We start from the raw sequence: 15,645 nt of genomic DNA on the forward strand, positions 1-15,645 counted from the left end.
TAATACACAATGTGCTTTAGCATGTGTACTTCTTAAAGAGAAGAAAATGGAGTCTCTCTGCAGGTAAGCACTGAGTTGCAACAGGTCTCTCTGTTGCTAATCTGGAGGCACCACACTGCAGGAGAGGCAGGCCAGTGTTTGCCTTTCCCAGATTTAAATGAGCAGTTACTAATTAACAGCAGATATGGAAAGAATTTCTCAGCTGTTGCTCCGGAGCCTCTGTCAGCACCAAACAGGGCTCCCTGTCCCTCACCCTGCAGCCTCAGCCTCACCCAAACCTCCTGCACGTCTCCCGTCTGATGTTCGTGCCCCCAGCTGCACGGCAGGCTTCTGCCGTCCCCACACGTCCCGGTCTCCCTGCTGTTTTCAGATGCAAGGTCACAGTTTGTGTTGGCAAGCCAAGAAACAACAGTGACGTATTCTGTTCAAGACCATACTTAGGACAATAGTGAAGGGCCTGATTCTACCAATTTTTAGCTGCCGGTATAACGTCCTATGCAGTCAAAGTTAAGAACAACCAGAGGGCATGTCTGAACTTGAAAACTCCTTTGGATTAAGGTGAAACACAAATTCAAGGCACAATGGCTCTCCCTGAATAGCGATATTCAGAAGACTAAGCCCAGGTGCCAAGACCAGCCCTGTGTGTTTGCAGTCGTGCAGAAGACTCTTAAAGGCACAGCATGGCCCAATCTCTCCACCCCCCCCCCCCCCCCTTCCTCCCTTATTATTATATATATATATTTTTTTTTTTAAAGAAAAAGTCATTACAATAATTGTGGGATAAGGAGCAGATTTATCACAGGACAAATAACCTTAACCCCAGCTCGCCTCTTGGTGAGCTTTCAGCTCAGTAAAACCCAAGAACCTGACAAACCCCCCAAAGTCAGGGACCCGTGGTGGAGTGGATGGACTTTGGGGCCTGAGCACCGCGTCCCACTCCAGCAGGGAGCAGACCAAAGCAAAGATCCTGCAGTGCCCTGGTCACAGAGGCTTAAATGTAATTGTGCTCGACCAGAGCAGCCAGACTGGTTTAGAAAATGACTGCATGAATGAGCACAATGCGGTTGTAAGAGGAGACTCCGTACTCGGGTCCAAAGAGGATCTCAGAAGAATGGGGAGGTAAGACAATAGCTGGCAGGTGCCTGTGGCTGGGAGCGCAACTTATTTATCCACTCACTGTGTGACCTCCACTCAGGAGCAGAGAAATGATGCGAGAGGACATGGACACTAAATGAGTATCTAAAAAAATAAAATCCCTGATAGTGTGTTAATGCTATCAGAGGTGACTGTAATTTCCAGAGTCTTGTAAAATTTAAGAATTTCATTTATTTATTTATTTATTTATTTATTTTTATTTTATTTTCTTTTTCCTTTGTAAACTCTCTTTTCATATGCTAGAAGTGGATTTGTGGTGTACTGGCTTGTACTTGCTGAAAGAAGGAACTCAGTGAGATTTTCTGCATTGTCTGTGTTGCATGCCTTTTATTCCTCTTCAGCACTTAGGGGTTACTTTATCTTACGTATTTAAAGAGAATGGTATATCTTGATACAACTGGATGGAAGACGTTTTTCATTACTGGAAAAGAGCATCTTGCATCATGTGGCAGGTCATGAGTTGTAGTCTTCATAGCTGGCAGAACAGCCATCAGTGTATGCACGTATGTGTGTTCTGCAAAGAGGACAGAGGGTATGTGTTCACACATGCACTTCTGTAACCCTGTAGTGCTGGGGCTGCTGGAAATAATTAGAGAATTGATTACTATGTTCTAAAAGCAAGAGAAGTGATTTAATTTCTTTGCATCATTGCTAACTGACAAAATAGCTTTAATCCCAGTGATTAGCATTGCTTTTACAGGATAACTGTATCAGAGAATGTAATAGGCATGGCAGAGAAAAAAGAAACCCTCAACTTTTAAAGGCTCTTCTTTTGATGCACATCCAGGTTGTAAATAAAAACCACTTTTGTCAACTTTCCTGGAAAGTTTGTTACTGTTATAAGGCTATTAAGATACATTATTTTCTTATGACGAAAATACTGCTCCAAGCCATGTGGAGGTTATTTAGGACTAACTACATACACATCTTTTCAAACAGGGAGACCGAGTGAGAAAAGGAGAGCGATCTGAAGCTTGCACTCTGCTGCTCTCCTGTATCTGAGTCAAAATGAAGCTGCTGCCTCTCTTGTACCCACTGCCTGCTGCTTGGGCTGCATGAGCCCTAAAGAGGAACACAAAAGCTGGACTGCCTGGAGGTGGGAGCACCTTCCAGACTTGATTCAGATTAAGAAATAAACGATGACTCGGAAACAAAACACGGGGCTTATCATGACAGGAGTGAAAAGGTATAAAGACCTAAACTGTTTATTTGTAGGAGAACATAATGGTCCTTGTCATCGATGTGATGTTGAAAGGAATGACTTCCATCTAGAGGATGCAGGAAAAACAGGAGATAAATTTCAGTAGCAGTAACAGCTTAATGGCAAAAGATTGAAAAAGAGGAGGAATATGGAAATTAGACAGTGGTGACGTTCTAAGAATTTAAATGTGGCATTTGGCAGCAGCAGTATATTGTTCATGTAAAAACAAACAAAGCTAATCAACAACAAATGTATTATCCTTTTAAAATAGACTTTATTTAATAACAATAAATATAAAGAAATCTTAATGTTCAGAAACTAATAGCAAACATTCTTAGAAAAATACAAAAAATACATTCTTACATTCTGAATTTTTTCAACATACAAAGAATCTAAAACAGTGGCGGTGGTCTGCAATTTGTGGTGCTCACATCTTTCTTAAGGCAATGAAATGGTCACTGACACGGATTCATCTGTACAAGGTAAGAGTCTGGCCTACTTACAAAGTGTAAAAAGAGTAAAATTGATTAATACGTTAAAAGTAATGTTAATTTTCCCTTCAAATAGATCTTCAAACATTATTAAAGTGACCCAGTCTTGAAAAAAAGTTACAAATACAATTAAGTTGGCAGCTGACCCCACCCCCTGAAGGATTTTTAATTCCTATGTCTCGCTGTGTACTGGCAGTGCACGTTTCAGCAGATGGAGGTAGAGGCTATGTACATTGCACAGCTTTAGAGGTTTGGGCACTGTGCTGAGATTAACACTGCACATGGCAAAATAAACTGAATTCCTGATATAATGCTTTCTGAAAGTGAATATTATGGCTATGTTAGCAAGTAGCATGGCACTTGGGAAGCAAAACACAGAGCAAAAAGCTGACACTGACATCAGCTGAAGCTGATGCCCACAAAGTACTCACAGTTCTCTTCAGACTAGCTCTGGTTTCAGAGCTGTGGACTAAAATGCTTACCAGAGACCATGATGGGCATATCTAAGACCTGTCTTCTGGTTTGGTCTAAGACAAAAGGAATCCAGTTCATGAGCTCCAAGACCAGATGTGAATCACCACCCAGAAAGTGGGGACAAGTGGAAGACGAGTTTCAAAGCACACTCCTGAGCTGAACAAAATGGTAATGTAGAAACCCACCCAAGGATACCCATGTCATGGCACAGAGCCTGCTGGAGTTAAAGAAGTGTTTGGACAATGCTATCAGAAATATGGTCTGATTTTTGGTTGTGGCCAGGAGTTGGATTTGATGATCCTTGAGGGTCCCTTCCAACTCAGGATATTCTCTCATTCTGTAATTCTAGGTGGTTAGGAATTTATTACAAGAGGAGCACATACTTTGCTGGGGTAGCATGCTATTTGTTTATTTATTTTTCAATAATGATTTTAAAGGCTGGAATATAAACTCTCAGTGATGTTGAGGACCAACTCCCCCTTCAGAAAATGCGTGATGAAAAGTGACAATTGAGAGAGGCCTCAAGGACAAGAAAAGGACCAGAAAACCAGTCTTAAACTCTGCCACTGTTCAGTGTGACCCCAGGCAAGGCACTTAATTCTTTTGTCTCCCTGTCCCTTCAGCTGTCAAAGCAGGCAATCAAAGTTTCCTTAAGATCAAACAATTATCTGAAATGGCCCATTTCATGACATTTTATTTTTATTTTTATTTTTATTTTTATTTTTTTTCCTTTATCATGGGATACCTCCTTGCTTGCCCTTGTCCTCCAACACTGCACCTGAGAGGGTGTTTAAGGCACTTTGAAACTGTGATCCCCGATGGGGAGATGAAAATGGCATCTCTCAGCTGAACACTACTGTTGACAGGGAGATGCCAGCCCAAAGCCAAAATCAGAAGCTCCAAGCTTGCACAGAGCTCACTGGCCTTTCTAAAAAAAACTCATATAGCACAAGAAAACCCTGAGTATTTCATTATACTGCCCAGCGACAGGACAAGAGGCAAGAGGCACATGCTGAAACACAAGAAATGCAATTTGAACATAAGAAAAAACTGTTTTACTGTGCCGGTGCCTGAGCCCTGGCACAGGCTGCCCAGAGAGGCTGTGGGGTCTCCTACTGGGGGATCTCCAAAAGCCACCTGGACATGGCCCTGGGCAGCCTGCTCTGGGTGTCTCTGCTTGGGCAGGGGCTGGGGCAGGTGGGCTCCTGAGGGCCTGCCAGCCTCAGCTGTTCTGGGGTTCTGGGAAAAGGTCAAATCAGTATTGGGGTGATACATTTTGATAAAATATTTTGTCTTGTTTAGAAGCTTCTGAGTGCATGCCTATCCATTTGCCAAATTTCTGTTTGATTCCTTGTAAGTTTAAAGATGTTTTATGATTCTGACTGGAAACAAAAAGAGATGGCAAGAGTAGAATTTCCTGTTGAAAGAAGCACTAGTTCTATCACTGCTCTGGTACACAGTCACTTATAGTTATGGTCTATCTTATTGTTGTGTCCTGAGTCTTTTTCATCTTCAGGTGTCTTCAGGTGATGTCTACAACAAGTTTTCTGGGCATTATAATAAGCAAGCTCCAGTTCTTCAATGCCAGAAATGTGTTCTCTGGAACCTCCAAGCTTTTGTCTTCCATCTTCCAACCTTATCACAATTTTTGAACCAAGCTTTCCTCTCATGTTCCTCTCTCCTATGCAATCATTCTGCATAGTCATACTAAGTGAAAGCTTGTGTATCACAACTGCTGAAAGAACTCCCCTATGTACTGCCTCTTCTGGTTTAAATGTTGCCATTCCAAAGGATAGGCTTGAGGTACACAGAGTAGTATTTTGAAGTTTTTCTACAAAATTCAAATGATTCCTTCTGATTATTATGAGGATAAAATATATCTTATCAATGCTACTTAGTTTCTGCAAACAAACTTCTTTATATTGAAAAAGCCATACAAATAATCTTCCTAAGAATTGCACATATGAATTACATTTAAGAGTATAAAATTACAAACCCAACAGTAATCATGTGGTTTAGGGAGTGCAGGCATACTTTTGCCTTTTTAACAAGATTTTGGTTTTCAGATTTCATAGGAATTGGTCCACTAGAACCATTAAAAGAGAAAGCAATTTAATAAACTGGAACATCGCTGCTGCAGACACAAAATGGAGCCCTACATACATGCTTACCCTGTAGTTTCGTAACTCCTAGGTTACAACTGGAGCCAAAATTGCCAAGCAGATCTGCAGCCTAATTTCAAGATGACTGATAGCTCCAACAAATTCGTCCACACTTGTAACATCTTCCTAGTTGTTTATAGTTTCATAACACGGTTAAGGCATATTAAATTGTTTATTCCGATCTTCAGTTTCAATAGATTCATGGTCTAGTCCAAATTCAATTTATCATGCAGTGTTGTACCACAACAGGTCCAGCTGTGCATTCTTCCTATGTCAAAATCTATCAGGGAAAAGAATGGTGCCTCTGGTGTGGGAGAAATGCAAAATACAGCCCTCAGCAAATATTGATTTAGTATGTGAAAAGAATTTTAACACTCATTACTGTTACAGGTGGGAGACCTTCAAGGCTGTGTTCATTCAGAACAGAATGGCCAAGTGAGCTAATGAAAGTACATTGACCAGGGAAAGATAAAATGTCTGAGTTTTCCTCTCGCTCCGAGTGCTGTAAAGTCAGTTTGTATGCATTGATTGCAAAGGCAGTTCTCCTGTTTACACAGAGATTGATGAACAAGATGGGCTTACAGTCCTGCTGCTCCTTGTGATCCAAGCCCATGATTAATTGAAATATCTTGTTATCCATTTAAGTCTCAGTATGTACATCTAATTCAGTGTAGCACACAACAGTGCTTAGTATGTCAATTGCAACAGCTTAACAACATGATTTTGTGTTATCTTTTCCTTCTCTTGCCTTCATGTTTTGGCTTTTCCATTTCATTTTATAGCTGGGGTCTGCATTATCAAGTCATCAAAACTCCTTCAGAGGAAGTGGTGGTGTTCTTACAACAAATTATTCTTGTTCATAAGGTTTTATTCAAGTTGAACAACAGATTTAATAGCCTACGCCTAAAGTGGAAAGCATTTTATGTATTTGAGAATTAATCTGCATTGTTTTAAGATTATAAATATTTTTTACCTTCATGTGTTAAAAAATATATCTTACTAAAGCTGTTTTAAAAAATTGGTAACTGTAAACCAAGTCTCAGTGGTTGCTTTTGCCAAAGGGAAACAGATAAGGAGCATGTGACAGTTGCAAGAAACAACGTTTAGTAAAGGGAATTAATCCAAAGTGTTTGGTTAACTATTGGTAACATCTGGACAGGTGTTAGCTGGCTAAATACTGTTACTCCATATAAAAAAAAAACTTATTCAGACTTAGGCCGGAAAGTGCTGTCTACTCCTTTGATAATTTTGTCAGCAATTTTCCCCATGGTTTTTTTCACAACTTTAAGATCGTTCTCATGCAAGAGTTTCTGCGTTAGATATTTCTCTCGCTTGACCTTGCTCTTGGTCTTCTGTGATACATCCGGGATTATGTATGAAATAATAAACTTCACAAAGTATATGACATGCTAGGGAAGGTGAAAATGAAAAAAAAAAAGTCAGTTGGGTTGAACAGGATATTATTATTATTATTATTATTATTATTATTATTGAAATGTCCCACTCTCTCTTACAGATTTAAACAGGCTTTGCACCAGTATCTATCACAGTGGAACAGTATCTTAAAAACAGAGATTAATAGATTGACTGATAAAGAAGAATTTCTGATTTTCTAATTCTGATGTTACTAATGACTCCTCTGCTCGCTTTCAGGGAACCCCAGTGCCCAATCCCTCCCCTTGCCTCCCCTGACTGTGGAAATATTGGTTACAGATTCTTCTGAAATTGTTTCAGGTTTGTCCAAATGCCTCTGGGGCTATCGACATTCCTCTGCTATGGGATCTCTGCTCTAGCCAGTTGAATGTTTCTGGTGACTTCAGTAGTCCCTGGATCAGGCCTTAAGTACATTTTATAATGAAAGAATACCTAGTATTCCTCTCCCTTGATCTTGGAGGGACTTCTATATTTTCTAAGCCCAGAGAGTTGCTGCACATGAGGGAGTGATTGGTTTTTTACCAAAGGGGCTGATCTAAAAACTCACCTCTTATGTGAATGTCTTTACTCAGGTTAGTGTGTGTTAGTGCACATGTAGTATGGACATGTATATATGAGGCTTTGTAGAAACATCATCTAAGATCATTTATAAATATTTTTGGTGCAACTGTCCCTTCTATTTCTGATACTAGAAATCACTTTAAAAATTCTTGAGAAAAGAAACTGCGAACACATGGGACGATCCTTAGCAGATGTCATGACTTCAGAAACTTCTTTTTCTAATGGTGCTACACCTAATTACATCTCCCAAGCTCTTGCCCATGCCAGCACATGCTGCACACCAAAACCTCTGGTGCCTGGACAGAATGGCTTTGAAGGATTTTCTGCATGGAGGGAAGAGGATGCTCACAATAACTGCTGCTTGAAACCCCACACGCTTACCTCCATGACAATGATGAAAGCCAGCTTGGCTGCGATGACGTGCCAGTAGTATATATTATGCTCATACTGATGCTGGTGACCAGGAGGGTAGCGGAAATCACGGTATCTGAAGGCAATGCAGGAAAGTCAGGGACTAGTCTCGGGAATCTCTGCAGTAAGGCGCTGTGGCCAGAGGATGGAGCAAGACATGTCCCTGCATAGTGCATCCCGGAACAGCCTGCTGAATGGAGCTACAGCAATGGGTAAACTTCATGTCTGCAGAATAAGCTGTATTTGGCTTAAATGTCCCTTTTTTTTTGCCACTGTGTTGATAATTTCTTAATTTATTTTAAAATCTTTTTTCTCCTTTTTTGAGACTCTATCAGTTATGAGAAAAATGAAAATGAAGGAAGTATTTTTTGAGTTTCTGAGTAGGACAGACATATAGGTGAATAATTTCACTCAGTTCTGCCATTCAAAGTACGCTGACTTTAATGGTGTTTTAACATTTCTTCCTGGATATTTTAAATTGAGTTATATTAGTTAGATGTTAAAAAAAAAAAAAAAAAAAATTGTCATTTGAAAAGAAAAAAAAGGTTATTTGACACTTGCCTGCATGTCGTTTGGTTCCCAAACCAAGGGGAAGATGGCTTGCTTGCATTCCTGAAGTCTGATATATTGAAGACAGAGAGTGTGTTGTTTATATATCCTTTCATAGTGTGACTGCTGTGACTCCCATAAGGAGGGACTGAGAAGGACCAGTAATAAACCAGGCGAGGAATCATGTCAGATGTAAAAGCAATTATCATGGCCTGCATTTCAGAAAGAGAAGACAAAAAAAGCAGAGTGACATGTAACTAATAAGCCATAATATATGGTGAAGCCTAAATAAGCTTTTCCATATACTGAGTATCTAAAAATTTACATTACAAGATAAAAAAAATAATAATAAAAAAAAAATAAAATAAACATGTGCATTTCCAGTCAGTGGTTCCCTCTGTTAGGGAGCATGTAGACATTCACAGGCATAAAACAATCTCCTTCTGCAGTGTGCACTCTGTATAGTTTTTAAATTACGCTGGCTCTGCTGGATGCCTCAGAAAAGTTGTACTATGATACATGTTTATCCTCATCAGCATGCGAGGGAGTTCAGCAACCAAACTCACCTTACACTGCTCTAAGGTAACCTCCAGCAAACATGCTTGCTGCAGAGCTGCTTGTGATATGCTTCAAGAAATTGTGTCTGGTGAAACTTATGTAAACCACAGCAGAGTCCTTCAGCACTAAAAAATTAAATTTCCCCAGAAAGCCTGAGGACCGAGTAAAAGAATGAACTAAATTGCATATATAGCTGATCCATCTCTGACCCTAGAAACATCCCGCTCTTTTCGAGGTGACAGCCAGTCCAAATTTGTCTTGGCAGTTGCCTCATAAGTTTCAGTGTCATGTCAGTACATGTGGAAACTGCTCTTGGTGCCAAGATCATTTTTTTAGTAGCAGCTGCACAGTGCTGTTTTACATATGACGTGACCATTTGTTTTTATCTTGCTCCCAAGAGAGTCCCTGTCCTACTCAGTCTGCTAGGTACAAACCGGGTAGGAAATGGGATCTGTGGGTTTGTTGTGGGAAGTCTTTTCTAAACTCACGAAGTTCCCAAAACATCCTATTCTGGAGGGCAGGTTAACTATCTTTAATCCAACATCCTCCTCCGCTATTGCAGGTTGAAAAGGCTTCCCTGTGAGGAAGACTTTCCACTGGCAAGGCCGGCAGCTGAGCATGAGGCTGCCCAGCCAAGCCAGCATGAGAGGCGCCTGTCATGCCCAGTGCCTAGAGCTAGTGATGTTTGCATGCCGTGGCTGGGGGAGCAGTCTTCAATCCTATGGCAGGGGCAAAAATACCTCACAATGTGAACAGCAAGAATCAGTACGGGGTGGGGAGAGGATGAAGGGTGAAAATACCTGCAAACACAGTTCCTTAGACAGCACTCTAGTGGCAGTGCTAGCTAGAGCCGCTGCCACCCCTCCTGCCTCTGCCCCTAGCAGGTTGCTCATGCCCCGTGTTTGGGCAGCTGTGAAGTATGGCACAGGCTGGCCGGGGAACCCAGATGGATCCACCCCTTTATCTGCTTCACCATGTGTTTGTGGCAGCACCAGGAGACAGCAACAAGGGGAAAAGAAGAGGTAGGGCAAGGAGTTGGACCTGCCTCACCTCCTGCAGCCCCACAACCAAATGCTTAGGGCTGTCCTAGTGCCTTACCTTTCCAGCTGGCTCACTGTGAGGCACCTGCCAAGCAAAACTGCAGTTAAGGCAAAAGTTGCAGAAACAAGACTTAAGCATGAGACTGTGGTCCAAAATCTCCCTTTTCATCTCCAGAATATTGTTGCAATTTAGTTCAGTTGAGAGAAAGTTAATTTGGCTGATGAGGAAGAAAAGAGAGGCATCCTAAGAGTGTTTAAGTTCTCAAGGATCAGTACTTAAAAAAGATTTTTTGTACCGTGTTCTAGCTTGAATCAAATGTAGGTGGCATACACTTTTAAAAACTGTTTTTAAGCAATACATGCCAGTGTGCAATGAAGTGAAAATTATGTGTTGTTTATATTTACATGCAGTGTAGGTGGTTTTGGCTGACGAGGAATATATATTACCGTGTCTTGCAGTTTCAGGAAGAAGACCTCACACCTAAATTACATTGTTTTTAACTGAAGTATAAGCACAGAAAGTTTTAGTTAAATACAATTTCTTATTGTTCATTATCCTGTAAGATTTACATCCATTCATATCATAAAAGAACTAAAAGCAACTGAACAATACGACAAAACCCATCCTTTTCTGTTTGTACTGAATGGGTTCGATGCAGCTTCTATGTATCATTCAACAAGATTCTGGAACACAGTATTTATACAACTTAATGTTTGCTCTTACTGATTTTTTTTTCAAGGCCCCAGGTCTCTCATCACCATAAATCTGAGCCCTGTCTCATTCTCCTCCCTCTCTCAGAATGGTCTCCAGATGTGTTGCAGAGTGCTACATGGACAGAAATACGAAAGCTAATCCTACGGCATCCTCTCAAAGGAAAAGCTTTTTTCCTCCTGAATTATGGGCTGCATTGCAGTGTATTGTACTGGAGAACTACAAACAAATAGCACATTCTCTACTTCCCAAGCTATATCATGCACAGTTTTCCATTTATACCATAGCTAATTAAAATCAGTCTACAAATCAAGAACAGATGCTTTGATACCATGCAATAGCAAGTACAGTGCCTGAGTGGCAAGTCTCAAAACAGACAGTTTTGTGCAAAAGTTTCCTGCAAGCTACTCACAGGTGTTAAAAAGGCAATGCATGAAGGAGAGGATGATACAATACCCAAGTCTAATAATCTGTAACAGTCACGTAGAAAAGAAACAGTACTAAGAGAAAATGGGGATGGCAATGAGATGGCACAGGCAAGACTGATGGCCTGTACTACATCCCAGGTGTCAAACAAGAAAAAAACATACTTAAAGGCAGAAAACTGCTTCTAGTATTTGGCTTTATAGCCCACACTTTGCTCAGAAGAAATACTGATCTGTTTGAGCTCCTTACAGCACCTGTAACAGGCACTTCTGAGCATGCCACCTCTGGTGCTGTGCCCTTGCACGCTACCAACCTGCCTGATGTCAGTGGTGGGGGCACTACGCTCCTACTAAGATTAACTTCATCTGACCATGAGATCTCCAAACAGGGTTACGAAAAGAGGCATGCATACTGTTAGCAGCCACATATGCAGTGGGACTGAGTGCCAGGCAAGGAGCACAGAGGGCAAAACTGAGCTGTGAATGCACTTCTGTACTTCGAGAACTTTGAGTTTTCAGTTATGTCTCTTGAGTGGCATAGCACATCAGGAGGAATTTGGAGTGAAAATGTTGTAAAGCTCCAATTAGCCTCAGACAGGCCATGAATGGGTAATGACAGACACATAGGAGTATTGTTGGGCCACTTTTTTGCAGAAGGTACAGCAGGGGCATGTGTACATTCCTAGCAGATGTCTACACACCTGAGTCACCATAAGGCCACCAAGGCAACTTTAACTCTACCCTGAATATCATAGGGACTGTGACTAAGGTACACATTACAATATTTTAGAATAATTTTAAGATGTATACCCAACTTTTTAATTCATAGTGGTATTACAAGCCCCAGGTGGATTGATGAGGAAAGACAGTTGGCTTATCCAATAGCATAACATACTTGTTTTTCTTCTAGGGCACCAGAGACATCTTTCATCTTTTATTTTACAAGTTTTGTAGCAGCATAGTTCAAAAGAGGACATTAATGCACCAGTAATTTTGCCTCTATATTGCTACAGCTATGCTTCATCTGGAAATTTACACACTCTCCCTGATTTGCCAGGAAAGCTGTCATTTACAATTTTTTACAGAAGCACTAAAACAAAAGAGCCCCAAAGTATCTCCGGTATAACCTGACATTTCTATCAATCTGAACATGTGTTACCAAAGATGCACGATTTTTATTTTAAATTTTAACGTCACATTTACTGATACGCCTTGGATGTTTCACATGCCTACACAACATCTGGATTTATGTTTGATTTGCCTCAGTAGATCTGTGTGAAACCGCTGGAGCATATACTCTGGTTTGTTCTCTGTCTCCCGGATTCTCTTGTAAATTTTCCATCCTCATGGAAATCCTCCATTTTCCCTTCCTTTCTTTTTTACTTCCAATACTTCTCCATGTTCATTTCTCTGCTTCTGTGTTGTCCTGAGCCTCCACTCTATATCCTATCTATGTTTATCATACCTGCTAAATTTCTGTAGTGTGAGATAAAATTCTAGAAAGGAATTATAGCCATTTTGAGAAGCCTTCAAATAACCGAATACCTGCTTTTTTATGTGAAATGAATCCCCTAACTATCTATGGTAGAGTGTTCATTTCCATCTCCTTCCTCTTACCCAAATTCCACCATCCTCAAAACAGACAGAGACTCCTGTGGCAGCTTAGGCGGAGGTGAACTCCATCTTCAGACTTTACTGGTTTCTCCAGAAACTCCTAGTGAGTGCAATAAGGTGCAAGGAGGAGGTCCTGGGGGAAGTGGCCATCTCTATGTGTGTCAGAATGAATCCCTAATCTCAGTGGCAAGATTAGAAAATGTTGGTCTTTCTGAAAAAGTCTGCTAACTACAGACAATTACTGGCAGAGGAAAAGAGTGGTCACTGCTCTTTTGAGGGTAACAGTGGAAATTTAGGGCAACAGTGGAAATTTAGAAACAATACATTTTAGCTACTGTTTAATAATAAATAATTAAACAATTCAACGTGGTAAAATCCAATGGATTACTGGATCACAATAATCAGGTTGCTCACAATGCAGCCTCCTGTACAAGATCTTGGTGAATTAGCAATATAGGAACTTTGAAATGTCTGAATTTCATTCTTAATAGCATATTCATGAGGAAAAAATCTAAATATTTTAAAGAAATCCTTATCAAAATTAATTTGAACTGCAAATGAAAAATGGATTAATTTGCAAATTCTTGGAAAATGCATCCCCATCTCAAAAAGTAAGTGCTGCAATTTTGAGCATACATCATATTTTTAAATACATCAAGAAGAAACTGAATTGCTGCTTTACGTGCAAAATTTCTCAAAGCCAAACTCAACTATGATGGCATGACCATAAGAATTGTAACAGATGGAAACAACAATCAGTCATAACTTAGCTAAACTCCAACATTTTGTTTTTTTAAAATTAATGCATTTTGTTGTAGATTCTCCAAAAGTACTTTTATGTGGTATAATTTTAGGAAAGATGTGCATCTTCATATGTAATAGTTTTTTTTTTTTTTTTTTTTAACGGATCTTCTAGCAACTCTAAATATTTCTTTTATTGAGGCCTAATACTTTATACAGTAGCTATATTTCCAACACATCTGAAAAATAACTAAAAGCCTAATTCACAGGAGCTAAAGTCTGAAGCTTGTAATTCATTTGGGATCATTGATGTACTTCACCTGTGGTCACTTTGGCATGACACACATGGATACACACAGCATTCCCACATCTGGATGTAACACTTGCAGTGAAGGCGTTTTACCTTTGGTAACTGCTGGCCCAGTACTTACGTTGGTCACCACGGCCAGGATGGCTATGCCTTGCATGATGGGCTGCCACGCGCCGATGTCTTGTGCCTTCTGTGGCACCATGCGTCTGAACTGGGTCGTCAGCTTCCATGCATCCAGCCGGATTTCCAACATGTTGTTAAAAAGAGCCAGAAGGGGAGCCAAGGGGAATGATGCCACAAACAGGGTGACAAAGCCAAACTGTATGACTGCCAAAGGGAGAGGTCACAAACACAGATGCTTTCATGTACAGGAGATAAACATATACGAGTATATACAGTTCATTTACTCAAACTGTGAGAAAGAGTAGTAGAGTTCCTAACAAATCTTATGTTCAGCCAATGTGTGCATGAGAATATATGAGCACAACAGTACTGGAAAACCTGCTAGGTAGAGGGGACAGGAAAATGTTAAATCTCACAACACATCAGGAGGAACTGTTAGGGGAATTTAAACAGCCATTACTTTCCCATGTCTTCACCGTGTAGACTTGGAAATCTAATGATCAGGTGTCTCAGTGCAATGTTGCACAGCCTGTGCTAACAAATGATGTTATGGGTGTCTGGGTGCTGTGACAAACGTGCTGCAATTCTGTTGCAGGACGGATGGTGGCAAACAAACCAGAGTACTGCCAGCAACCAAGAAACCAGCAACGTGTAAGTGACTGCAGACCCAGCAGGCCGATACAGGAATCTGCTGCTACGATGTTAGAAGGTGGCAGTGTTCTGGCTTCTGGAAATGTTTCTTGGACAATGGGGCAAAGAAGCAGCAGTGCACCTCCTCATGCAATCACTTGCTCTGTTTCTTAGCTATAAGTCAAATTGAGCCATAGCTGCTTAATAAAAACTTGCAAAGTTATAATGACAAATCAAAACTTGTCTTTGCTCTCTAAAAACTTCATACCTCCTCTGTCTTTAAATGTATTAAGCGTTGCTTGTATGAAAATTTTCTTCAGAGCATATTTGGGTCCAGAACAGATAAGAAATTGGAACTGAATACTTACCCATTTCAAGATACTCATAAAATAATCCAAGTTTTCCAATGGGCTGCAGGTGGTAGTCGTGTTCCCAGCGTGGAACAATCTTTTCTGATCTAGCATCTGCACAGTATCTTCCAATTAAATTCTTAACCCAACTGCCAGCCAGAGGGAAAAAGACAACTAAAATTGGTAAAATAGCCTACAAAGTTCAGTAAATGAAAAAAATAAAAATAAAAAAAGAGAGAGAGAGAAAAAAAGGCTTTTGTGCTGTTATAGCTTTGAACAGTGATTTTCATTTATTCTTGCATTACTGAAAACTTCCTTCAAACATGAGTATAATTTTCTGTTGTCTTATCCTGTATGTAGTTATATGTAACCACAATGTATGAGGGTGACAAATTAGAATTGTAGTGGTTTATACTTATGTTGTACAAGTGAATGACCACGTAAAATTCAGGGTAGCAGAAAGTGAAGTTAAATGTAGACCTCTGGTTAGACTTCCCCTACCTCACTGTCTGCTCATCCCATACATCAACAGTTTGTCTGTGTGGATTTTATGGGTGACAGTGTTAAAGGCTACACACAATGACTTTCTTGTGCCTGGATTATCTGCTGTTACTTTCCCTGGGACTGAAATTTGTGTCTAAAAGGCTTACATGCAAATTTAAGAAAGCTGGTGAACTGCATGTAAGCATTTTCAATAATCAATA

At 40.3% G+C, this 15,645-nt stretch overlaps 1 protein-coding gene across 2 annotated transcripts in view; it reads right to left on the minus strand.

The window, feature by feature from the left end:
• Positions 1-1,068: 1,068 nt before the first annotated feature.
• Positions 1,069-15,645, minus strand: part of ANO6 (anoctamin 6) — a 75,402-nt gene continuing 60,825 nt past the window's right edge. The window contains exons 16-20 of one of the 2 annotated variants that reach the window (XM_082772802.1): positions 14,960-15,090; positions 13,960-14,165; positions 8,451-8,650; positions 7,860-7,965; positions 1,069-1,669 (exon numbers count right to left, since the gene is read on the minus strand). In XM_082772802.1, coding sequence (XP_082628928.1) covers positions 1,646-1,669; positions 7,860-7,965; positions 8,451-8,650; positions 13,960-14,165; positions 14,960-15,090 — 667 coding nt within the window. In that variant the 3' untranslated portion in view covers positions 1,069-1,645. Of the gene's footprint in view, positions 1,670-2,589; positions 6,893-7,859; positions 7,966-8,450; positions 8,651-13,959; positions 14,166-14,959; positions 15,091-15,645 lie in introns of those variants that run through there. The other variant, XM_082772801.1, reaches the window with a different exon arrangement.

The sequence above is a fragment of the Aythya marila genome, assembly GCF_965140915.1.
Source record: "Aythya marila genome assembly, chromosome: 1".
Classification (NCBI taxonomy): Eukaryota; Metazoa; Chordata; class Aves; order Anseriformes; family Anatidae; genus Aythya; species Aythya marila.